This window comes from Mustelus asterias, unplaced genomic scaffold, assembly GCF_964213995.1.
Source record: "Mustelus asterias unplaced genomic scaffold, sMusAst1.hap1.1 HAP1_SCAFFOLD_196, whole genome shotgun sequence".
In the NCBI taxonomy this organism is placed as follows: Eukaryota; Metazoa; Chordata; class Chondrichthyes; order Carcharhiniformes; family Triakidae; genus Mustelus; species Mustelus asterias.
In genome coordinates, this window is record NW_027590189.1 from 25,523 (window position 1) to 51,920 (window position 26,398).

Sequence of the window (26,398 nt, forward strand, 5' to 3'; positions counted from 1 at the left end):
ATAGGAGAGGCACTAAATGAATATTTTTCGTCAGTATTCACTCAGGAAAAAGACAATGTTGTCAAGGAGAATACTGAGATACAGGCTATTAGACTAGACGGGATTGAGGTTCATAAGGAGGAGGTGTTAGCAATTCTGGAAAGTGTGAAAATAGATAAGTCCCCTGGGCCGGATGGGATTTATCCTAGGATTCTCTGGTAGGCGAGGGAGGAGATTGCAGAGCCTTTGGCTTTGAGCTTGATGTCGTCATTGTCTACAGGAAAAATGCCAGAGGACTGGAGGATAGCAAATGTTGTCCCCTTGTTCAAGAAGGGGAGTAGGGACAACCCTCATAATTATAGACCGGTGAGCCTTACTTCTGTTGTGGGCAAAGTTTTGGAAAGGATTATAAGAGATAGGATTTATAATCATCTAGAAAGGAATAATTTGATTAGGGATAGTCAGCATAGTTTTGTGAAGGGTAGGTCGTGCCTCACAAATCTTATTGAGTTCTTTGAGAAAGTGACCAAAGAGGTGGATAAGGGTAAAGCAGTTGATGTGGTGTATATGGATTTCAGTAAAGCGTTTGATAAGGTTCCCCACGGTAAGCTATTGCAGAAGATACGGAGACATGGGATTGAGGCTGATTTTGGATCAGGAATTGGCAAGCTGTAAGAAGACAGAGGGTGGTGGTTGATGGGAAATGTTCATCCTGGAGTTCAGTTACTAGTGGTGAACTGCAAGGATCTGTTTTGGGGCCACTGCTGTTTGTCATTTTTATAAGTGACCTGGATGAGGGCGTAGAAGGATGGGTTAGTAAATTTGCGGATGACACTAAAGTCGGTGGAGTTGTGGACAGTGCGGAAGGATGTTGCAGGTTACAGAGGGACATAGATAAGCTGCAGAGCTGGGCTGAGAGGTGGCAAATGGAGTTTAACGCGGAAAAGTGTGAGGTGATTCACTTTGGAAGGAGTAACTGGAATACAGGGTACTGGGCTAATGGTAAGATACTTGGTAGTGTGGATGAGCAGAGAGATCTCGGTGTCCATGTGCATAGATCCCTGAAAGTTGGCACCCAGGTTGACAGGGTTGTTAAGAAGGCGTACGGTGTGTTAGCTTTTATTGGTAGAGGGATTGAGTTTCGGAGCCATGAGGTCATGTTGCAGCTGTACAAAACTCTGGTGTGGCCGCACTTGGAGTATTGCATACAGTTCTGGTCGCCGCATTATAGGAAGGATGTGGAAGCATTGGAAAGGGTGCAGAGGAGATTTACCAGGATGTTGCCTGGTATGGTGGGAAGGTCTTATGAGGAAAGGTTGAAGGACTTGAGGCTGTTTTCGTTAGAGAGAAGAAGGTTAAGAAGTGACTTAATAGAGGCATATAAGATGATCAGAGGATTAGATAGGGTGGACAGTGAGAGTCTTTTTCCTCGGATGGTGATGGCTAACACAAGGGGACATAGCTTTAAAGATATAGGACAGATGTCAGAGGTAGGTTCTTTACTCAGAGAGTAGTAAGGGTGTGGAATGCCCTGCCTGCAACAGTAGTGGACTCGCCAACATTAAGGGCATTTAAATGGTCATTGGATAAACATATGGATGATATTGGAATAGTGTAGATTAGATGGGCTTTAGATTGGTTTCACTGGTCGGTGCAACATCGAGGGCCGAAGGGCCTGTACTGCGCTGTAATGTTCTTTGTTCGATGTTCTAGGTTCCAGTGTCTTAACCAAATGGCAAGAAAGAATACTTTAAATGGTGAATTCAGAAAGTTTATTAATCATTAAAAATGTAACAAGTCAGAAAGATAAAAAACAGATTGTCGATTAACAGTTAATAGAGAAAGCTTAACATTAACAATTGAACAGACTTCTCTCCATCCCTCTCAGACCAGGACATGAAGTGACCGCTCCAAAAACGTGGATAACTTGTAAAACCAACAGCTCTCAAAACCTCTCTGTAAACATCTCTCCCTCCACCTCTCTCTACCAAATTGCCTTCTCAAGATCACTTTTTTATACTTTAAAAATGTCAAAAGTCCATCTGAGCCAATTCCCATAAATCTTCAATTATAAACTAAAATAGACATGAGTTTTCAGGCGATTTAAAAACAAATGAACTGTCTGCTGAAAGGGTTAACTTTTCTACAGAGCCTAAAGAGGTAGGGAGTGAGCAGAAAAAACTTGGCACACAATTACATCACTTTGCACAAGATTAAAACAAAACAAATGATTTTAAACTTCATCTATTAATTTTTTTGTTATATTCCTCAACCTATTTTATTTGATCAGTTTTTGTTAGGGATGGGTAACTTCTATTCTTTATAAGCTGGTTCACTCATTTTGTTAATTCTACATGCGCTCAGAGAATCAGAACCCAGACTTTATCATCCTTATCCTTTTTCTCCCTTTGCCACCACTCCCTCTGTTTTGCGGGAGGGTCGTGGGGATTCCAATCAGAACTAATCATTTTATCATAAAAGTAAAATACTGCGGATGCTGGAATCTGAAACAAAAACAGAAAATGCTGGAAAATCTCAGCAGGTCTGACAGCATCTGTGGAGAGAGAATAGAGTCTGCATGACACTTCATAAGAGCTCTTACAAAGTGTCTTCCAGACTCAAAACGTTGGCTCTATTCTCTAATCATTTTATCTATAAGTTTCTTGTTCTTAGTTTCCAAGTGGCAGGTAAGAGATCTGTCCGGTCCCCACTCGAGCTCTGATTATTCGCTGGCCATGCTTGGGTAAGATTATAACCATCAGAATCTACTCTCAGAGGTCCGTTTTTCAGTCCAGTGCTACTTGTTTGGAGTATACCATCACTTCACCGACTATCGGGTCACAAGTCTCTCACAGTTCTTATCACAAATGTATGATAAAATAATTTAAACAATGCCTGAGAAGGCTTCTTAATTTCTTAGTCAGCTTCCTATCACCGTTTGTTGATTGGTCAGACCCCCTTTTTACAGATTCGGGAATCTCAGCCGCTGAACACAAGCCGGTGCTGGAATAAGTTTAATTCTAACTCATTCTGAGTAAATATTCTCACCAGCTCCTCTGTTGGGGCCCTGTTAAGCAGCTTTAATGGTCCGTGATTGCAGAAACTGAGCAGTCACAGGAATGTGGTCAAGATAGTCCAGTCCCATAATGCCTCACATTCAATCTGCAGTCCTTCAATTATAACAGAATATGTGGCTGTCTGTAGCTGCCTCGGCCATGGTCAACCCCAACACTGCCTCCTTGAACTGCTACAATGCCTGAGGTGTAAGTACACCAACAGTGCTGTTAGGAAGGGATTTCCAGCTACACATTCCAGACTTTCACTAGACTGTAGGTGGATATCAGATTGATATATTCCATTCAACCACACCCAAGGTGAGTTATTCCAATTCCTTTATTGTCCAGGACAATATATTCACAATATCTTTAAAACAGAAATTAAACATTCCCATTTGATTTCAGGTATTAACATATTCTGTTAGTTTGTTCTTTATTGTCAATGTCAGGCTGGGGTTGTTCCCCTTGGAGCAAAGGAGGTTGAGGGGAGATTTGATAGATGTGGACAAGATTCTGACAGGTTGAGATCAGGTGGACAAAGAAAAGCTGTTCCCATTAGCTGATTGGACAAGGACGAGGGGGACATAGATTTATGGTGTTGGGTCAGAGATGCAGTGGAGGGGGATGTGAGGACGAATATTTTGATGCAGCGAATGGTAATGATCTGGAACTCGCTGCCTTAGATGGGCATTTAGGCGGTGTTTCAAATATAAATGCTGACTAAACATGTCTTAACTTCCTCACACCCTGTCACTCTGTGATCCGTGTGAAAGTTGAAACCAGGTATTCACAACAAGACTCAAAGAGCATCAGCCCACTGGAGGCAAAGTTGTGAGACCGGCCAGTCCAGCAGAAAGAAACCCTCTGACCCTCCCTATTGACCAACTGTGAGAATGAACAAAATGCAGTCCTGGATGTAACTGAGAGCAGAAACAATGACAGCAGAATCCAACCCCTGTCATCACTCGTGAATTGGTTGGTGTCTCAGCAGGGCGGATGAAGCTCTGAAACTCTTCCCACACTGAGAGCAGATGAATGGCCTCCCGCAGTGTGAACTCGCTGGTGTCTCCGCAGGGTGGATGACTGAGTGAATCCCTTCCCACACTGAGAGCAGGTGAATGGTTTCTCCCCAGTGTGAACTCGCTGGTGTGTCTGCAGGTTGGATAAGTCAATGAATCCCTTCCCACACTGAGAGCAGGTGAATGGCCTCTCCCCAGTGTGAACTCGCTGGTGTGTCTGCAGGTGGGATAATTGAGTGAATCCCTTTAGACACTGAGAGCAGGTGAACAGCTTCTCCCCAGTGTGAACTCGCTGGTGTCTCCGCAGGGCGGATGACTGAGTGAATCCCTCCCCACACTGAGAGCAGGTGAATGGTCTCTCCCCAGTGTGAACTCGCTGGTGTCCCCGCAGGCTGGATAAGTCAGTGAATTCCTTCCCACACACAGAGCAGGTGAATGGTCTCTCCCCAGTGTGAACTCGCTGGTGCGTTTGCAGGTGGGATGTCTGAGTGAATCTCTTCCCACACTGAGAGCAGGTGAATGGTCTCTCCCCAGTGTGAACTCGCTGATGAGTCTGCAGGCTGGATAACCGAGTGAATCCCTCCCCACACTGAGAGCAGGTGAACGGCCTCTCCCCAGTGTGAACTCGCTGGTGCGTCCGCAGATTCGATAACTGACTGAATCCCTTGCCACACACACAGCAAGTGAATGGTCTCTCCCCAGTGTGACTGCGTCGATGAGCTTCCAGCTGAGATGGGGAAATGAATCCCTTCCCACAGTCCCCACATTTCCATGGTTTCTCCATGGTGCAGGTGTCCTTGTGACTCTCCAGGTTAAACAATCAGTTAAATCTCACACAGAACACGGGTACAGTCTCTCCCCACTGTGAATGCTGCGATGTATTTTCAGGCTGTGTAACTGGTTAAAGCTCTTTCCACAGTCAGTGCACTGGAACACTCTCACTCGGGTGTGTGTGTGTCTCGGTGCTTTTCAAGTCACACAAATGATTAAAGTTTTTGAAGCACAGAACAGAGAAACATTTCTCCCTCGAGAATCAAAGGTCGAAATATTCAGGTCCCGATGAATTGAGTGAGGATGTCAGATGTTGATGTGATGTTTGGTTTGAAATTTGTCTGTAAATCCTCCCCTTCCAATATCCTGTAAAAAGAATTTACAAAAGTGATCAGTGTCAGTACAGGATAGAAATTCAGAACAATTCTAGTTTCTCTGGAACATTCTTTCCTCTCTCATTCCCCAAAGCTGTGAACTCCATCCCACACACTCTCCCTCCATTCTCACTCTGCTGTATCTAATATTCACCCTCCCAATTCTCCTGAAGTTGCTGGTTGAGGGTGATTGACAGATCCATAGAACACAGAACATAGAACATTACAGCGCAGTACAGGCCCTTCGGCCCTCGAACAAAGAACTATACAGCACAGGAACAGGCCTTTCGGCCCTTTATTCCCCGTGATGAATTCTCTCATTTCTAACATTTTGTCAATCATTTTTATAGAAATCATAGAAACCCTACAGTGCGGAAGGAGGCCATTCGGCCCATCGAGTCTGCACCGACCACAATCCCACCCAGGCCCTACCCCCACATATTTACCCGCTAATCCCTCTAACCTACGCATCTCAGGACTCTAAGGGGCAATTTTCAACCTGGCCAATCAACCTAACCTGCACATCTTTGGACTGTGGGAGGAAACCGGAGCACCCGGAGGAAACCCACGCAGACATGAGGAGAATATGCAAACTCCACACAGACAGTGACCCGAGCTGGGAATCGAACCCGGGACCCTGGAGCTGTGAAGCAGCAGTGCTTCTCTTTATTTTCTCTTTATATATCTATAGAAATTTTTACAGTCAGTTTTTATGTTCCTGCGAGCTTACTTTCATACTCCATTTTTCCCTGGGAGTGGGTGTTTCAAACCTGTTGCTCAGTTTGCGATGCTTTCCGGTCACTAGGACCCGGTTGGGAGCGGAAAACGCTGAAGCCCCGCCCACTCACTGTTGCGTCACCAAGACACCAGCGCATGCGCTCTGCTCCCTGCTGAATCAAGATGGCGGCTGTTAACCTGAGCCTCGTCTCGGGATAAAGACCTGAAGCTACAAACACGGGACTTGCGGATTACTATTAGAGGTTTGAGACCTTCACCAGATATTTAGAAACCCTCTCCGTCCATCTGCCGGTTCCAATCCTCCCTCCATGTCTACGCATCCTTACCGGTTGCTGATGAGACAGAGGAATGTCTCTCCCCATTGCCATCATCCACGCTGCACATGCGCCAAACACGTCCTGACTGCGCATGTGCACCTCTCTCCCGTGCTGTGGATAGGGAACATTCCCCACCGCGAGGAATGTTGGGTAAAGCGCACGCCATCGAAACTCCTCATTTAGGAACGGTGAGCTTTTTCTGCTGCGATGTGAAAATTAGGGATACGGGTGCAGTCAATAACATTAGGAATCAAATTATACTGTAATCTATGCGGCACGGTAGCACAGTCATTAGCACTGCTGCTTCACAGCTCCAAGGACCTGGGTTCGAATCCCGGATCGGGTCACTGTCTGTGTGGAGTTTGCACATTCTCCTCGTGTCTGCGTGGGTTTCTTCCCACAGTCCAAAGATGTGCAGGTTAGGATGATTGGCCATTCTAAAAATTGCCCCTTAGTGTCCTGAGATGCGTAGGTTAGAGGGATTAGCGGGTAAAATATGTAGGGATATGGGGGTAGGGCCTGGGTGGGATTGTGGTCGGAGCAGACTCGATGGGCCAAATGGCCTCTTTCTGCACTGTAGGGTTTCTATGATTTCTAAGTACTCAAGGCATTCATTATCCAACAGAAAGTAGGGGAATGGAAATTCTCAACCGAAGTATCTGAAATTGATACATAATGAGGGGGAAGTCGAACTGTATCTTTAATTAACATGAACACGCAAAAATTGAACTTGACAACTTTTAAACAGCGCATCCTCTTGACACAGAAGTGTCATAATGGGAAATGTGTGTGATGGATAGAGCGGTTTCTGGGGCACATGGGATTGTAGGATCCACGGCCCTGTTAAACAGCAGCTATTGGTATGTGTTTTATTAGAGGAGCGTCAGTGACTGCAAACATTAACTCTGTTTCTGTCTCCATAGATGCTGTCTAACCTGATGAGTATTTACAACGTTTTCTCTTTTCATTTCAGATTTCCAGCAGCTGCAGTGTTTTGATTTTGTTTAGTTGAAGGCGTTGCTCATGGAACCGACTCGAGAAACAAATGGACCATTTAAAGCTGTGTTTCAAGTAAGGAAAAAGTAGTTCTGTCAGGGATTTTCATTAAATTTACATTTAGAAAAATTTCAAATTTTTCAGTGTGTGGGAAGGGATTCAGTCGTTCATCCACACTGCTGAGGCACCAGCGAGTTCACAACTGGAACATGGACATGACTAGAATTACCAGCAATTGGCTAAACCTCCTTTGACAGCACCTTCCAAAACTACAAACCTCTTCTCCAACATGGATAAGGGCAGTTTGTGCATGGAGACCCCATAACCTGCATTTACTCTTCAGAATCACGCACTATTCTGACTTGGTAGTATACTGGTCTGCCTTCACAATCACTCGGCCAAAATCCTAAAACTTATTTCCGAGCAACACAGTACAGTGGCACAGGGTGGCACAGCGGTCAGCACTGTTGTCTCACAGCACCAGGGACCCGGGTTCGATTCCAGCTTTGGGTGACTGTCTGTGTGGAGTTTGCATGTTCTCTCTGTGACTGCATGAGTTTCCTTCAGGTGCTCCGGTTTCCTCCCACACCCCAAAGGTGTACAGGTTAGGTGGACTGGCCATGCTAAATTGCCCCTTAAATGCAGGAGGATACAGGTTACCTCAGGATTACAAGTTGTTTTGAGATTTGAGATTGAAAACGACATTTGGAGGTGATAGTTTTCCTGCATCCTTTGAGTTGGTGAAGGTTGTAGTTTGGCAGGTTCTGTCAAAGTTCTTGTCCAGTTGTAGATGTATAAAGTCCTTGCCGTTCATTCCCTCCTTGTTTCATCTTTATCTTTCTCCTCCCATTGAGGCTGAATTCTTGTGTAGATCTGGATGGGTGGCAGGTTTCCTGCATTGAAGGACATTAACAAACCATTTGGGTTTTTAATCACAATCCAGCAGCTTCCGGAGTCACTTCTTCCTTGTGCCGGCTCCAGAAAGTACCGGATTCATTCAGCTCAATTTCACAACCTGCCTTTGTGTTTATCACTGTTTTTTCTCCTCTTTAAATTAATTTGCAGCCTCGAGAAATCCATGAGCCACGTACATATTCAGTGTGAGAGATTGCAACCCCTGAAGGAGCTGCTTCTCCACTTTTAGTTACACTTCTGCTCTGCCCCACGCTCCTGTTCGTTGGCTGCCCAGTGTGGAGGAGACTGGGGAGGTCAGAGGATCTTTTCCTGGACCTGCTCTTGGGGCTGGTTAAAACAGTAATTTGTAGTTCAGCAGAGGGTAACTTGGCTGTGGTTCTTCTGTGGTTTCACAGTAACTTCATTACAGTGTTACTGTCAGCCTTCCCTGTGACTAATAAAAATAAACGTTAACTTTCTTGTCCGTGCTCGTGTGGTCCTGGAGAGGGAGCAGACAGTGTCGACTGAAACACTCGATATCTTCCACAACTCAGGGTACAGAGTGTCTCACAAACACTGGAAACAAAGTTCTGGTTTAGTTCAGATGGAAGTTCGATTGGTTCACAAGATTGGGGAAACAAGATTTGAAATAATATTCCGTGGAAACTAGAATTGTTTGTTGTGAATTTCTGTCCTGTGCTGACAGCGATACCGACTCTGTCAATGTCTTTTACAAGGTCCACAAGGGCGATGAATTGCAGATGGGAAACTGAAACCAAACATCACATCAAGATCTGACAGAGTCACTCAATTCATCAGAACCTGAATACCATCGACCTTTAAATGTGGAAGGAGAAATGTTTGTCTGTTCTGGTGGTGGGGAACAATTTCAAACATCAGTGTGACTGGAAAAGCACCGAGACACACACCTGAGTGAGAGTGAACTGACTGGAAAGAGCTTTAACCAGTTACACAGCCTGAAAGAAACATCACACCATTCACAGCAGAGAACAATAAGATCATAAGAATTAGGATCAGAATTAGGCCATTGGACTCATCGAGTCTGCTCCTCCATTCAATGAGATCACGACTGATCTGATATGACAATCCAATTTTCTGCCTTGTCCCATAACCCTTAATAGCCTTACTTAGAAGCAATACACATGTTGTGTGTGGACAAGGCTTGAACAGACAAGAACACCGGCACCATGGAGAAACCATGGAAATGTGGGGACTGTGGGAAGGGATTCAGTTACCCATCTCTGCTGGAAATGCATCGGCGCAGTCACACTGGGGAGAGACCATTCACCTGCTCCATGTGTGGGAAGGGATTCATTCAGTCATCCCACCTGCTGACCCACCAGCAAGTTCACATTGAAGAGAGGCTTTTTAACCATGCTGACGGTGATCACAGCTCTAAAAGCCCTGAGGACCTGGTCACGCACCAATCTATTCACACCGAGAAACAGTTCTGCTGCTCTTACTGTGGGAAGTTATTTAAGCGATCACAGAATCTCATTGAACACAAACGCACTCATACTGGGGAAAGGCCGTTCACCTGCTCTGTGTGTGGGAAGGGATTCACACGATCATCCCACCTCGCTACACACCGACTGGTTCACACTGATAACAGACCTTTCAAATGTTCCGAATGTGAGAAGAGTTATAAAACCACAAGTGATCTGCTGATACACCAGCGAGTTCACAATGAGGAGAGGCCATTCAGATGTACAGTGTGTGGGAAGGGATTCACTCTGTTATCCAGCCTCCAGAAACACCAGCGAGTTCACACTGGGGAGAGGTCGTTCACCTGCTCCTTGTGTGGAAAAGGATTCATTTATTTAACCAGCCTCAGATCACACCAACTTGTTCACTCGGATAAGAAACCTTTCAGATGTTCTGAATGTGAGAAGAGCTTTAAGACCTCAAGTGTTCTGCTGAGACACCAACAAGTTCACACTGGGGAGAGACCGTTCACCTGCTCTGACTGTGGAAAGGGATTCACTCGCTCATCCAACCTGCGAACACACCAGCACATTCACACCGGGGAGAAACCGTTCACTTGCTCTGAGTGCAGAATGGGATTTTCTCACTCATCCCACCTGCTGAGACACCAACACACTCACAATGGAGAGAGACCGTTCACCTTCTCTGAGTGTGAGATGGGATTCACTCAGTCAACCCATCTTCTAACACACCAGCAAATTGGCAAGTGTCTGGAGGAATTGGATTCTGCTGTTATTGCTGCTGTTAATCACATCCAGGACTGAACCATGTTCATTCTGACAGTTGGGGTGTGTTTTCGCTGATGTTAGTGATCGCTATAACTGGGCTGGAGTTTATTACTCTGGATAAATGTCAAATTAACTAATATTGTTTAAGACACAAAGCTGAGACCTTCATTTCTTCAGGACAAGAAAAGATTAATCAATGTCTTGTTACCAATTGCTGCATTTTTGTGACCTTTTCTCCTTTCTAGTTCTAGATTATTTCAGTTTTCATACCTTGTTACTCTCCTGGACAAGTCCCAGCTCCCCATACCCTCCAGAGTGTCTTTCCTGGCCTTGGAATCTATGGAAGGCATCAGTAACACATCCGTGATCACCAAACACAAATCACAGTTGTTTTCACTGATCCACTTCTTTCCCCAGTCATTCAGGATGGTGATGTTTGTGGAGCTTTCTCTTGTCCTCCACCATTCACGACTGGATGTGGGGGGACTGCAGCTCTGATCTGATCCGTTGTTTGTGGGATCGCTTGGTCCTGCCTGGGACATGCTGCCTCTGCTGTTTAGCATGCTTATAGTCCCGTGTTATAGAGTCACCAGATTGGAATCTCAGTTTTAGGGTGCCCAGTGCTGCTCCTGACTTGTTCTCCTACACTCCATCTTGAACTAGGGGAGGTGATGACTTGGTGGTATTATTGCTGAACTATTAATCCAGAAACTCAGCTAATGATTTGGGGACCGGGTTTCGAATCCTGCCACATCAGTTGGTGGAATTTGAATTCAATGAAAAAAATCTGGAATTAAGAATTTATTGATGACCATGAAACCATTGTTGATTATCGTAAAAAACCCATCTGGTTCACTAATGCCCTTCAGGGAAGGAAATCTGCTCTCCTTACCCGGTCTGGCCTACATGTGACTCCCTCTGAAATGGCCTCGCATGTCACTCAGTTCAAGGGCAACAAGGACTGGGCCATAAATGCTGGCCATCCAGCAATGCCCATTTCCCACGAATGAATAAAAAAGAATTTCAAGTTGAGGACTCCCAGGATGACTCACTTGCACTGTCCACCTCTGTGCTGCTCCCTCTACTCAGGTCTGAACTGCTGGTAGGACAGGATATTCTGGCAGGAAGAATAAAAGGGAAGCAGATTATCTAAATGGTGAGAGATTGTCGAGCTCTGAGATGCAGAGGGATCTGAGTGTTCTGGAGATTGAATAAACTGGGATTGTTCTCCCTGGAAAGACAGAGGCTGAGGCGCGACCTGATAGACGTTTATAAAATTATGAGGGGTGTGGATAGGGTGAACAGTTGGGAGCTTTTTCCCAGGGCAGAAATGACAATTACAAGGGGACAGAAGTTCAAGACAAGGGAGAAAGGTTCAGTGGAGATGTGCAGGGGAAGGTTTTTTTACACAGAGGGTGGTGGGGGCCTGGAATGCACTGCCAAGTGAGGTGGTTGAGGCAGATACCTTAGCGACATTTAAGATTTATCTTGATAAACACATGAACAGACGGGGAATAGAGGGATATAAGCGGTTGGTCTCGATAGGACAATGTGATCAGCGTTGGCCGAAGGGCCTGTTCCTGTGCTGTTCTTTGTTCTTTGCATGAATCACAAAAAGCTGGTAAGCAGGTAAAGCAAGTAATTAGGAAAGCTCTCATTTGTGAGAGGAATTGATTACATAAATATGGAGGTTATGCTTCAGTTATCCAGAGCACCAGTGAGACCACATCTGGAGTACGGTGTACAGTATTGGTCATCTTGTTTAAGCAAGGATGTAAATACATTGGAAGCAGTCGATTGACCAGACTAATGCTAGAAATGTGTGGATTATGGGTAAAGCTTGGACAGGCTAGGTTTGTGTCTGCTGGAGTTTAGAAGAGTAAGATAAATTTGATCGAAACATGGAAGATCCTGAAGGGTCTTGACAGGTTGATGTGGAGAGGATGTTTCCTCTTCTGTGAGAATCTAGAGCTCGGGGTCCCTGTTTAAAAATAAGGGTTCGCACATTTAAAACAGAGATGAGGTGAAATATTTTCTTTCAGAGGGTCGTGAACCTCTTCTGAAAAGGCGGTGGGAGCAGAATCTTTGAATATTTTTAAGGCAGATGTCGATAGATTCTTGGCAAGCAAGTGGGTGATAGATTACTGGGGGTAGGCAGGATGCAGATTTAAGGTTACTATCAGATCAGCCCTGATCTGATTAAATGGTGGAGCAGACTCAAGGGACCAAATAGCCGAATCCTGCTCCTTGTTCCTGTGAGACATTGGCAGTAAGATATGATTCAAAGTATGACTGTGTCAGCCTGTTGCTTGACTGGACTGTTTGACTGTAGGAACGGTCATGTTAATAGTTTGTAGCTCAGTTATGTGTAATGATCAAGTAATTGAAGCTTATTAATCAATTAACCTGATACGATATTCTGCTTAATTATAATACATTCGTATCATGTAACTGGCTTTGTCTGTCGCTGCATCCTTATTTGACAAGTGAAATACATCACATGACCCGAGGTCGGTGTAAACCTACACTTTTATACTTTAATTACAGAGTCCTGTGGATCCCATCAAATCTGGATGAGCTGAGGTCTGGAACTGTTAACTCCTCAGCCATTGACAACAACAGTTATACTTGAATTAGAGGCCATATTGTGTGAAGAAACCAGCTGTGAAGTTTCAAACCTTCAGCATTGTGTCATAAATTAGTTTAATCTTTTAACTTGTAATATCTTAAAAGAAGCAATCACTTTCCTTCACACTATATAACTATCATTGGTTTGAAAAATTAAAGGTTTCAGTTTAATTTTCATAGTGCAGTAGTTATTCTAACTCATTAGTTTTGAACATTTATCAATTGAATGTATCATACTGTATTTGTGTTTCCTGCTATCTCACCTTTTACACACTGATTTGATGCCCACTTTCTTTGGATTTCAGATCTGAAGTAACTTTGTAATTTCTGTATTAGTTTAAGGCTGTGTGTCACTTTGTGTCCTTTTAATTAACTGTGTTCCAAGATCTGGCAACCACTACAAAAACCAGCAAGCACTTTCTTTAACCAAAATATACTGATAGTCACCTGCCCCAATGAGAACTCTACAGGATTTCTACACATCAATGAGACATTTGAGACAATGAACCCAAATGTTAACCATTAGGATCTGACACCATAAACTTGCTTTTCTCAATTAAGTGACAAAGAAGATGTCTTTAGGCCTCCATTATCTCAGTACAAAGCCATAAAATTTAATGAAATCACAGAAAAGGCATGTGGGGCAAACTCTGAAAGTAACTGACACATTAGAGGGCCAGTCGGGAGATTGCAGGAAATGGTCAGTAGATGACCATCACCATTAAGAAACCAATCAGAAACTGATTACACACCACCTAAATCAATCAGGGACTGATCATGGTGAACCAGAGTTCAGGAACACCATTGATCGTGTACAGGAGCTGTGTCTAGAAAGGGTTAATAACCATCAGCTTGCAGCTGCCCAGTTCACAGCTCAGAGAAGCTGAGCAGGAAGAAGATAGACGACGTCAACAGAACAAGAAACAGCGCCTCAGTCGGCTGGAAGTTGTGAGCCAGCGTTACAAAGTGAACTGACTGCTTCCACTGCCTTTGTTAAGTTTTGCATTTTGTACTTATGTGATTAACTTAGTAAATTCTGTAAAGCTTGTAACAAGATTTGCACCCAGTATGGTCCTGTAGCTAGTTGTAAATGAAAGTCCCTTTTAGATCAGCTCTCCCAACTAAACCCAACAATTGTAATTGACTTTAAGTCTTACATTTAAGTTGAGGTGAACCCACATCTTTCAGAAAATCTCTGCCAACTTTGGCACAAGCCCCCAGCTGTTAGCCAGGAATTCTTTGCAGGATTAACTTGGGAACAGTGTGCTTTTATCATTTCTGGAACCTAGGTCAATGCGGGGTGGTCAGTCTGGTTTTATCATTGACTCTTCTGTAGCAATTTGACACAACTGAATAGCTTGCTCAGGATAGAGAGCTCTGAATCAAGGATATTGCCTCTGTTCTGCAGACAAGTAACTATACTCTGTCTATTATTGCAGTGCTGTAATAAAGTCAGTTAAAGACAATCTGTTGTTGGGAGTTTGATTATCTGATGTATGAAACCACAAGATTCAATATTTAGAGTCAACAAGATGAACAAGGAAACACATCAGGGCCCAAAACTACAGCTGGATATTCACAGGAGAAAGTCTGTTACCCAACATCTTGAGTGGACAGAACAGAGAAAGGTCCCAACTGTAAGAAACCCTCCAAACATTTGTAAATATATTTCAAATGTTGACAGGTCCCAATCCCCAGTTTCCATTAAATTGAAATCAATGAAAGATCTGAGACAGACAGATGGGTTGAAAGCAGTGCAGGGCCCACATGTACTGAGAAACCAAATCCAGGGACCACTTACACCGAGACACCAAATCCAGGCAGCATTTGCGCTTTGATGTTGATTTATCAGGTAGAAGTTGTTTGCAATAAATCCCCAATTTTAAATTAAATCTACAAGATTTAACTATCTGGCCAGAATGAACATTCTAATTGGTAAATTCAAAAGATTTATTAACCATTAAAAGGTAGAAAGGTAACAAGTTAGAAAGATAAAAAGCAAAGTTTGAATCAACAGTGATTGACAGGAGGAGGAGAAAGCTCATCTTTAACAATAAAACAGACGTCTCACAACTTTCACGGTTGATCAGGCCAAAGAAGTGAAATGATAATCAGACAAGGTGGATAACATGTTAACAGAATGGTGACTCAAACCTTTATTTTTACCCCTTCAACTCACATTTCCTTAACTCAGATTAGCCACAGTATTGAATGATAATTGATTAACTTAATTGTCTGATTGGCCCCTGACACCTCCGAGCATCTCCTGATGTCTGAGTACAAAGGTCTCCTGAATAAATGAGACAACTTGGGTAAGGTCCCATTTATTCCCCAACTTAATGTAACTTGTCAAAGCCATAAATGTTTTGTGAGCTCTACCTTATCTTTCTAGATTGGCTGGAAAACATAATTTGACAGTTCTCATGATTTATGACCAGTGTACGTAAAATCATATTATTTATTATAATAAAACATTACAAACTTGTGTTACAGGTTATTTTTAACACACTCAATGAGTGCCTTATTCGAGTCTTTACGTCGCTTGTTGACGTTTTTGTCAACCTCTAGTGGAACCACAGTCGAGGTCCCACCGATCTAAATTGAGGAACATGAGCTGAGGTCAGCTGATGGTCACAAAGTATGCCGTCCATAAGTCATCCCAGATCTAACTGGGCCTAATGAGCCAAGTTGTCGGTACCCATTGAACCATGCTCCACCATAACTGGGGGTGGAATTTGGAATATTGCAAACATGCCAGATTAAGTATATTGAATTAAGGGACAATTTCGTGTCACCAATCGGCCAACATACCCGTTTTTGGAATGTGGGAGGAAACCGGAGAACCCGGAGAAAACCCACGCAACCACAGGGAGAATGTGCAAACTCCCACAGGCATTGACCCAAACCGTGGATACGATTCAGGCCTCTGTATCTGCACAGCACAGCACAGCAAACAGTGGTTGTCACTGAGCTGACGTGTTGCCCATTGGTCACCTGCAGATGTAAAAGGTGCCTTTAATAAACATAAGCATAAACATACAGACAACGAGCCAAACATACAATGATGGAGTGTTCCATACAAGTCCATATGGCCTCCTGGCAGGCTGCGAGCCCCATGGTCTGACAAGCTCCAAGCTTGTATTGCGGTAGTAATCATCTCTCACCTGTCATTGAAGATCCCCAACAGCTCCAACGTGAGTGACAGGGTGAGTCTTGAAATTTGTTGGGCGAATGACTGGTATCTCTTTATTCCCAGGTACGTGATGAGGCTGTTGTTCTTCTCCAGCCACTTTCCCCTGGCGCCAACAACAAAACCAAAGAAACGGGGATCCAGGCATCCAGTCAACTTTTCAACTTCAGGTCCAAGATGTTGGTACTTCATGCACTTTTCATTCCACGTCTTTTCCAGACTGCCGCAATTGTCCTCAAAACGAACTGTCACATCCACCACTGCAACCCTTTGATCCTTCTCCCTCTTGAAGATGATGTCTGGCTTCCAGAGGGTACCGTTTTTGCCAATGAGTCTTGGTTCGAGGTAAGATGTCCAGCCGTATTTTCCAACATAATTGCGCAGCTGTTCCAAGATCGTATTATGGCGTTTGATCCTGCGGTTCTTTACAAATGGGCAGAAGCCAGAAATATGACCGAGAGTTTCACATCTTCGACAGGTTTTTGTGGCAAAGGGTTGCCCTCTTGACAGGGTCACCCTCGCGGGATGCAGATTACATCTTAACAGGTTATTAATGTAACGATGAGATTTAAGTTGGTCCGCAGCCTTCATCCAACTGTTTGATATCTTATCATGATTGTAATAGTGTATACCAATGACTTGACAGGTTAGCCGTCTCCATTTGTCGAATTCCCAATCTCTCCAACCCGCATACTTGTTTTGTGGTTTGCTGGAATCTGCCTCTTCCGCACCAATCATTGGTATCGCAGCCCTGATCATATCCATCTCCTCATTGCTGCTCTCTTCTGGAGTTGGCATGAAGTCCTCGATTTCCCTCAGTGCCTTGAGAGATCTCAGATCTTCGATGTTTTCGCCAATGTTCTGCTCACAGAACCGGAAGGAAGCCCGAATGACTCGGTCTGACCAGTCTGACAAGTACATCTATTGATTAAGTGCTGATTCTTCAATTGTCTCAGAATGAAGGTTCTTCACTTCACCAATATGAGGATGTTAACCCGAGGGTCCCGTCTGCTTGCTCAGGCAGAGGTGAAAGATCACACGGCTTCTATTTGGAAGGAGAGCAGGGAGCTCACCCTGCTGAGACCAATATTACCCCTCACCCAATCTCACTGCAAACAGAACACTGCTCATTATCACATTGTTGATGTGGTTTACCCCGCTGAGACCAATATTACCCCTCACCCAATCTCACTGAAAACAGGTCACTGCCCCTAACCACATTGATGTTTGTGGAGGCTGACTGTACAGAGATGTCCTGAGGTTTCTGTCGACTCCAGCCCAGTTACTGTACTTTGCAGCAACATCATCAACACTTCCCCAATGTCAGAATGAACAAGGTTCAGTCCTGAATCTGATGAACAACAGCAGAATCAGAGCAGAGCCGTCATCTGTGAACTCGCTGGTGTTTCACCAGATTGGATGATTCGGTAAATCTCTTCCCGCACTCGGAGCAGGTGAACGGCCTCTCCCCAGTGTGAATGCGCTGGTGTGTCAGCAGGTGGGATGATCGTGCAAATCCCTTTCCACACTCGGAGCAGGTGAACGGCCTCACCTCAGTGTGAATTTGTTGATGCGTCAGCAGGTTGGAGGACTGAGCGAATCCCTTCCCACACTTGGAGCAGATGAATGGCTTCTCCCCAGTGTGAATTCGCTGGTGTGCAGTGAGATGAGATGATCGCCTGAACCCAGTCCCACAGTGAGAGCACTGGAACGGTCTCTCCTCAGTGTGAACAAGCTGATGGGACATCAGTTCACCAGAACTTTTAAAGCACTTCCCACACTCTGGACACTTAAAAGGTCTCTTGTCAGTGTGAACTCGTTGGTGTGTCTGAAGGTGGGTTGCTGTCCTGAAACTCTTCCCACACTGTGAGCAGCTGAACAGTGTGTACTCGGTGTGAATGCGCTGGTGCTCCCTCAGTCCGTGTGGGCTTTTAAAGCTCTTCTCACAATTGGAGCATTGAAACTCTCTCTTGTCAGTGTGAACTTGCTGGTGTTTCAGCAGGTGGGATGAGCGAGTGAATCCGTTTCCACACACCGAGCAGGTGAACGGCCTCTCCCCGGTGTGGAGTCGCTCATGCAGCTGAAGGCAGATGAACTGAGCGAATCTCTTCCCACATACGGAACAAATGAACGGCCTCTCCCCGGTGTGTCTGCGTCGATGAATTTCCAGCTCAGATGGGGATCTGAATCCCTTCCCACAGTCCACACATTTCCACCGCTTCTCCCTGGCGTGAATGGTGCTTTTTGCTTCCATGTTCAAAGGCCGATGATATTCAAGTCCTGATGAATCGAGTGACTCCGTCAGATTTTGATGTGATGTTTGGTTTGACTTTCCTGATCGTGAACATTTCAAACATTCTGTAAAATGAATTTAAGACAGAATCAAGGAAATGTAAAAGAGAACCCACAAAAACACAAAGTGAGGTTGTGAAATTGAGCAAAATTAATCTTGTAATTTGTGGGGCCAGCGCTAGGAAAAAGTGACCCTGAAAACTGCTGGTTTCTCATAAAAACCCAACTGGTTCACTAATGTTCTTTAGAGAAGGGAACCTGCCACCCAGTCGAGGCTTACACAAGACTCTGGCTTCCATGGGAGGAGAGAGAGATGTGAAGGAGAGGGTAAAAGAGATGAACTTCATAGATCCGTAACTGAATTTGAATTTCGAAAGAATCTCCCAAACCCATAACTCCACCCACAGAAAGATAAGAGCAGCTGATGCCTGGAAAAACCATCACCTCCAAGACACACACCAGCGAGTTCAGACTGGGGAGAGACCAGACTCCTGCTCCACATGTGAGAAAGATACAATCGATCATCTAATCGGCTGACACACCGGCGAGTTCAGCAGTGATTACTGGGATTGGATTCTGCTGTTGTTGCTGCTGTTAATCCAAGACTGAACTCTGTTCATTCTGATAGTTTGAACATAAGAAATAGGAGCAGGAGTAGGCCATCTAGCCCCTCGAGCCTGCCCCGCCATTCAATAATATCATGGCTGATCTGAAGTGGATCAGTTCCACTTACCCACCTGATACCTGTTGGGTTTGTTTCTGTTGATGTTTACAATCTCTGGATGTTTAATATTCTGGAACTTGGCTTGTTTTACCTTGTGACCCTTACTCTTCCAATAAAGTATCTTTCTTTGGTCTATAGCAAATAGTGATTTACTTGTAATTTTTTTCAACTGAATCAGAGCAGAGGAATAACCTCTCCCCAGTGTGAATTTGCTGGTGTACTGTGAGGTGAGATAATCGCCTGAACTCAGTCCCAAAGTGAGAGCACCTGAACGGTCTCTCGTCAGTTTGGACACGTTGATAGGATATCACTTCCCTGGAACTTTTACAGCTCTTCTCGTAGTCTGGGCAATTAACAAAATCACTCAAGTGTGAACACGTTTGTGTGTCATATGGTGGGATGACTGAATGAATCCCTTTCCATCTCTGGAGCATTTGAACAATCTCCCCCCAGTGTGAATATGTCAGTGAGCCAACAGGTTGGCTGATGGAGTGAAATCAGTCCAACACACAGAGCCGGTGAACGGCCTCTCCCCGGTGCACGATGAGCTTCCAGCTCAGACGGGTAACTGAATCCCTCATCACTGTCCTCACTGTTCCATGGTTCCTCCCCGGGATGTTTATATTTGTAGCTCCTGAGGCCAGATGATCAACTGAAGCCGCGTCCACACAGAGAACAGTTTCATCTACTGTGAACAATGCTTTTTCCTTCAATGTTTAAAATCCGAATGATAATCAAGTTACCGTTAACTGGGCAGCTCCGTCAGATCCTGATGTGATGTTTGTTCGAAGATTCCTGACTGCAAATCCTCCACTTCTAAAACTCTGTGACACTGAATTTAAAAGAAAAAAAATGTGAGAGAGAACCCACAAAAACACAAAGGCAGGTTGTGAAATGGAGCTGAATGAATCTGGTAATTTCTGGGGCCGGCACCAGGAAAAAGTGACCATGAAAATTCTGGAGTGTCATAAAAACCCAAGTGATTCACTGATGTCCTGCAGGGAAGGGATTAAATGTCACCCATTCAATAGGATCATGGCTGATCTGACATTCCTCATGTCCACTTTCTTGCCCTTTTCCCGTAACCCTTGATTTCCTTACTGTTCAAAAATATACACAAGGGCTTTGCCCGCACAGCTCTCTGTGGCAAGGAGTTGCAAAGACTCTCAACCCTCTGGGAGAAGAAATTGCTCCTGATCTCAGTCTTAAATTGGCACCTTTTATTCTGAGACTGTGCCCTCTGGTCCCAGACTCTCCCATGAGAGGAAACATCCGCTCAGCATTTACCCTCTCAAGTCCCTTAAGAATCCGATATGCTTCAATGAGATCACCCCTCATTCTTCTAAATTCCAATGAGGAGAGTCCCAACCTGTTTAACCTTTCCTCATAAAACAATCCCTCCATAACAGGGATAATCCAAGTGAATCTACTGTAAACTACCTCCAATGAAATAATGTTTTTCCTTAAATAAGGAGACCAAAACTGCTCACAGTCCTCCAGATATGGTCTCGCCAGTACCTTGTACAGTTGCAGCAAGACTTCCCTACTCATATACTCCAACCATGGTGGCACTGCAGTTAGCACTGCTGCTTCACAGCGCCAGAGACACGGGTTCGATTCCCGGCTTGGGTCACTGTCTGTGTGGAGTTTGCGCATTCTCCCTGTGTCTGCGTGGGTTTCCTCCGGGTGCTCCAGTTTCCTCCCACAGTCCAAAGATGTGCAGGTTAGGTGAACTGGCCATGCTAAATTCTCCCTCTGTGTACCTGAACAGGTGCCAGAGTGTGGCGACTCGGGGATTTTCACTGTAACTTCATTGCATTGTTAATGTAAGCCTACTTGTGACAAATGAATAAACTTTACTTTACTTGAAATAAGGGCCAACATTCTATTAGGCTTCCTGATTACCAACTGCACCTGTGTGCTAGGTTTCTGTGTTTTGTGCAGAAGTCCCCCAAGTCCTGTTGTGTTGCAGCTTTACAGAATTTTCCCCCATTTAAATAATACTCCCCTGATCTCCCTTCCAAAATGAACTGTTTCACATTTTCCCACATTATCATAGAGTCCCTACAGTGCAGAAGGAGGACATTCAACCTATGGGTCGCACCAATTCTCTCACATAGTATCTTACCCAGAGCCTCTCTCCCACCCTATCCCCATACCCTCACACATTTACCATGGCTAATCCATCTAACCTACATGTCTTGGGACACTAAGGGAAATGGCTAACCCACTTAATCTGCACATCTCTGGACTGTGGGAGAAAACCTGAGCACCTGGAGGAAACCCACACAGAGGAAAGCTGCTGGATTATCATAAAAACCCAAGTGTTATGCTGATGTCTGTCAAGAAAGGAAATCTGGCACCTGGTCTCAAGTGGAGACAGAGAGAAGTAGAAGGGGCCGGGGTGAAGGAGAGGGATTTTATACATCTAGAACTCAATGGGAACTTTGACAGAATCTCCCAAATCCTCAACCTCCACCACCTAGAAGGACCGAGGTAGCAGGTAGATGTGAACGCCATCACCTCCGAGTTTCTCCCCCCACAACTCGCACACAATCCTGACTTGTCTGAAATCCAGTACTAAAAGAACTGAAACTTCTTTCATATAAACACTGGGAAGACTGAACCCATTGTCTTCAGTCCCCACTACAAACTCCACTCCCTCACCAGCAACTCTATCTTCCTGGTAACTGTCTGAGGCTGAACCAAACTGTTCACAACCATGGTGAAATATTTCATCCCAAGATGAGCTTCCAACCACATATCCACAACATCATCAAAATCGCCTATTCCCATCTCAGTGACATCGCCCGACTCCACCCCAGTCTCACTTCATCTGGAACTCTCATCCATTCCAATGTGACGTGGAGCTCAAGGATATGGAACTGACCAAATTGCTCCACAGAGAGTACAGTAAGTCTCACAACACTAGGTTAAAGTCCAACAGGTTTATTTGGAATCATGAGCTTTTGGAGCACTGCTCCTTCCTCAGGTCACTCACCTGATGGACTTTAACCTGGTGTTGTGAGACTTCTTACTATGCCCAACCCAGTCCAATGCCGGCATCTCCACATCATGGCTACCACGGAGAGTTAGCATGGATTTAAGTTGCCAAATGCATTTCCTTCTATGTTGTAATCTCTGCATCACTGGAAATTGATAAAGCAGCCACACTGCTGTATATTTCAAGACAAAAAATATGGGATCATAAATAACATATCTCTCTCCCATACAAATTTACAGTTCATTTAAATGTTAGCCCTCTTCTGGGAAAACTGAATTGTGAACATTGGGTAAGAGGCTACCCTATTAGCCAGATAAACTGAGGGAACTAAAAGATGTCAATGTCTTTGAGAGAGAAACAAAAATATACCTGGGCCTAGTCCTGTTCCTGAATCCGGTCTTCATCTGTAACCTTTCCAGAGTCTGCAGCCTCCCTGGATTCACTTCCTTTCCCTTCAGTTGCTGCAAGTCCCCAATTTCCCCCAGAATGAGAAAAGAAATGGAAAGGGGGAAACATTGATTTCCTCCCAGATGTTGCCCAGAGGAGGGAGTTTGGACAACTTCCGCATTGTGACGTCCATAATAGAGTTCTGCCTAAATCAGCCAATAGGAATCATTCTGCTCCGCGATGACGTCTCCGGGTTCCAGTGCTCAGGCCCGGGCGCGCGGACCCGGGAGCCCCGCCCCCACCCATTGTTCCCCCTCCCCCTTCACCTCTTCCAGCCACGGTTTCCAATCAACCGGCTGACGGCTCCGGCCAGAGCGAGAAGCCGCGTCGTGATCGCCCCCTCCCTCGGCCCGGGACTGCGCATGTCCAAGGGAGAGGGGAAGATGCGCATGTGCGGGGGGAGCCAACCATTTGACCTGTATGCTGAGGTGTTGGCCAATGGAAAGTTGGAGGACCGGAAGTTCTCTGGTCCTCCAGCCAATCAGAGCTCCCCCATTGTCTGAATGCGGAAGTGGACAATGAGCTTGTTCGGCTGTTCATTCCTGCCCAGCAAAGCTGCTGCTGCTCTCACTCTGAATGAAGATTGAGCTTCAGACAGACTCAAACTTCCTTCTGTCTTCAACATCTGTGAGTAAAACACTTTCTTTTCTCTCCCTTTCCAGTTCTTTTCTCATTCTGGGGGAAATTGGGGACTTGCAGCAACTGAAGGGAAACGGAGTGAATCCAGGGAGGCTGCAGACTCTGGAAAGGTTGGCCCAGGTTTCTCTTTCTCTTAAAGACATTGACATCCTTTGCTCCCTCAGTTTGACTCATTGATTTGTCTGGCTAAAAGGTCCCTTTCCTAATGTTCACAATTAAAGGGCTGGTTTCCCCAGGTGATGGCTGGCATTTAAAAGGACAATAAATTAATATAGGACAGAGATATGCCTTGTATTGTTATATTGTAGATTTGGTATAATATTTATGGTTCTGTAACAAAGTACGTTTATTATTAATTCTCGTTTTATAATGTAGCACTGAAGCTATGTTATATATTTTCACTCATTGAGTCATTACGGCGCAGAAGGAGTCCATTCAGTAACTCGAAACCATGCCGACTCTCTGTAGAACAATCCAGTCAGTCCCATTCCCTTTCTATATTCCCTTTCCCCTGCAAGTTTATTTCCTTCATGTGCCCATCTAATTTCTGAAATATATTAAAGGGGACAGTAAACTAATATCGGACAGAGACGTGTCTGATGTTGTTTTTTATTCATCCTTGGGACACGGGCATTGCCGGCTGGGCCAGCATTTATTGCCCATCCCCAATTGCCCTTGAACTGAATGGCTCGCTCGGCCATTTCAGAAGCTGGGTGAGAGTCAACCACATTGCTGTGGCTCTGGAGTCACATGTAGGCCAGACTGGGTAAGGACGGCAGATTTCCTTCCCTAAAGCACATTAATGAACCAGATGGGTTTTTTGGTCAATCGACAATGGTTTCATGGTCATCAGTAGATTCTTAATTCTAGATTTTGTTTTCAAATTCAAATTCCACCATCTGCCGTGGCAGGATTCAAACCCGGGTCCCCAGAACATCAGCTAAGTTTCTGGATTAATAGAACATAGAACATAGAACAGTACAGCACAGAACAGGCCCTTCGGCCCACGATGTTGTGCCGAGCTTTATCTGAAACCAAGATCAAGCTATCCCACTCCCTATCATCCTGGTGTGCTCCATGTGCCTATCCAATAACCGCTTAAATGTTCCTAAAGTGTCTGACTCCACTATCACTGCAGGCAGTCCATTCCACACCCCAACCACTCTCTGCGTGAAGAACCTACCTCTGATATCCGTCCTGTATCTCCCACCACGAACCCTATAGTTATGCCCCCTTGTAATAGCTCCATCCACCCGAGGAAATAGTCTTTGAACGTTCACTCTATCTATCCCCTTCATCATTTTATACACCTCTATTAAGTCTCCCCTCAGCCTCCTCCGCTCCAGAGAGAACAGCCCTAGCTCCCTCAACCTTTCCTCATATGACCTACCCTCCAAACCAGGCAGCATCCTGGTAAATCTCCTCTGCACTCTTTCCAGCGCTTCCACATCCTTCTTATAGTGAGGTGACCAGAACTGCACACAATATTCCAAATGTGGTCTCACCAAGGTCCTGTGCAGTTGCAGCATAACCCCACGGCTCTTAAACTCCAACCCCCTGTTAATAAAAGCTAACACACTATAGGCCTTCTTCACAGCTCTATCCACTTGAGTGGCAACCTTTAGAGATCTGTGGATATGGACCCCAAGATCTCTCTGTTCCTCCACAGTCTTCAGAACCCTACCTTTGACCCTGTAATCCACATTTAAATTTGTCCTACCAAAATGAATCACCTCACATTTAACAGGGTTAAACTCCATTTGCCATTTTTCAGCCCAGCTTTGCATCCTATCTATGTCTCTTTGCAGCCTACAACAGCCCTCCACCTCATCCACTACTCCACCAATCTTGGTGTCATCAGCAAATTTACTGATCCACCCTTCAGCCCCCTCCTCTAAGTCATTAATAAAAATCACAAAGAGCAGAGGACCAAGCACTGATCCCTGCGGCACACCGCTAGCAACCTGCCTCCAATCCGAAAATTTTCCATCCACCACCACCCTCTGTCTTCGGTCAGACAGCCAGTTACCTATCCAATCGGCCAACTTTCCCTCTATCCCACACCTCCTTACTTTCATCATAAGCCGACCATGGGGGACCTTATCAAACGCCTTACTAAAATCCATGTATATGACATCAACTGCCCTACCTTCATCAACACACTTAGTTACCTCCTCAAAAAATTCTATCAAATTTGTGAGGCACGACTTGCCCTTCACGAATCCGTGCTGACTATCTCGGATTAATCCGCATCTTTCTAAATGGTCGTAAATCCCATCCCTAAGGACCCTTTCCATCAATTTACCAACCACCGAAGTAAGACTAACCGGTCTATAATTACCAGGGTCATTTCTATTCCCTTTCTTAAACAGAGGAACAACATTCGCCATTCTCCAGTCCTCTGGCACCATCCCCGTGGACAGCGAGGACCCAAAGATCAACGCCAAAGGCTCTGCAATCTCATCCCTTGCCTCCCACAGAATCCTAGGATACATTTCATCAGGCCCAGGGGACTGGTGATTAATACTACAAGGCTATCCGCTCCCCTGTTGTTATATGGTACAGATTAGATATATTATTTATAGCTCTGTAATAAAATACACTTATTATATCTGGCTGTGTAATTTTGGACTGCAGCTATATTATATATTTCCAACAATCTCTTCTCTCAGAGAATTGTTAGTGTCTAGATTTCTCTTCCATAGGGACCAGTGGAGGGATTGAATATATTCAAGGATGAGTTAGACAGTGTTTGAATGACAAGGGAGTCAATAATTATTGGGAACAGGCTGGAAAATGGAGAGAAAGCTCAGATGAGGAAGGATTTCTTCACTCAAGGATGTGGTGATGTTTTGGATTCTCTACCCCAGAGGACTACAGAGCCTCAGTCATCAAGAATTTTCAAGAGAGGGGTTGATAGGTTTCTAGATATTGAAGATATCGATGGATATGGGGGACAGTGTGGGGAAAATAATGCAGAGGTAGATCAACCAATAATCTCAATGAATGGTTGAGCAGACTCGATGGGCCGAATGCTGACTGCAGCTCCTATTTGTTCTGATTTCTGTGCTGGACAGGAAGCAGTGAGCATGGATC

General features: G+C 44.9%; 2 protein-coding genes across 2 annotated transcripts in view; one reads left to right on the forward strand and one right to left on the reverse strand.

The window, feature by feature from the left end:
* Positions 1-1,740: 1,740 nt before the first annotated feature.
* On the reverse strand, positions 1,741-22,842 carry LOC144485497 (uncharacterized). The gene is made up of 7 exons (XM_078203642.1): positions 22,586-22,842; positions 19,956-20,044; positions 17,584-18,554; positions 16,171-17,117; positions 11,431-11,495; positions 5,970-6,145; positions 1,741-4,781 (listed from the first exon to the last, which is right to left on the reverse strand). Exons 3-7 carry the CDS (start codon positions 18,448-18,450, stop codon positions 4,020-4,022), a joined length of 2,817 nt encoding a protein of 938 aa, XP_078059768.1. The 5' UTR covers positions 18,451-18,554; positions 19,956-20,044; positions 22,586-22,842; the 3' UTR covers positions 1,741-4,019.
* A 2,832-nt stretch (positions 22,843-25,674) lies between these two features.
* LOC144485511 (uncharacterized) overlaps positions 25,675-26,398 on the forward strand; it is a 77,080-nt gene continuing 76,356 nt past the window's right edge. The window contains exon 1 of the mRNA XM_078203654.1: positions 25,675-25,861. The gene's annotated coding sequence lies outside the window, so the exon portion shown is untranslated. The remainder of the gene's footprint in view (positions 25,862-26,398) is intronic.

What these genes read in the sequence shown, in the direction of transcription:
- LOC144485497 (XM_078203642.1), bottom strand. Translation starts at nt 18,450, where the DNA reads ATGGAAGCAAAAAGCACCATTCACGCCAGGGAGAAGCGGTGGAAATGT. An exon ending in AACACCAGCGAGTTCACAGA is followed by an intron (nt 17,118 to 17,583) that starts TGACGGCTCTGC and finishes CTTAATCAATAG; the next exon opens with ATGTACTTGTCAGACTGGTC. An exon ending in CATCGCAAACTGAGCAACAG is followed by an intron (nt 4,782 to 5,969) that starts GTTTGAAACACC and finishes TCCCCATCTCAG; the next exon opens with CTGGAAGCTCATCGACGCAG.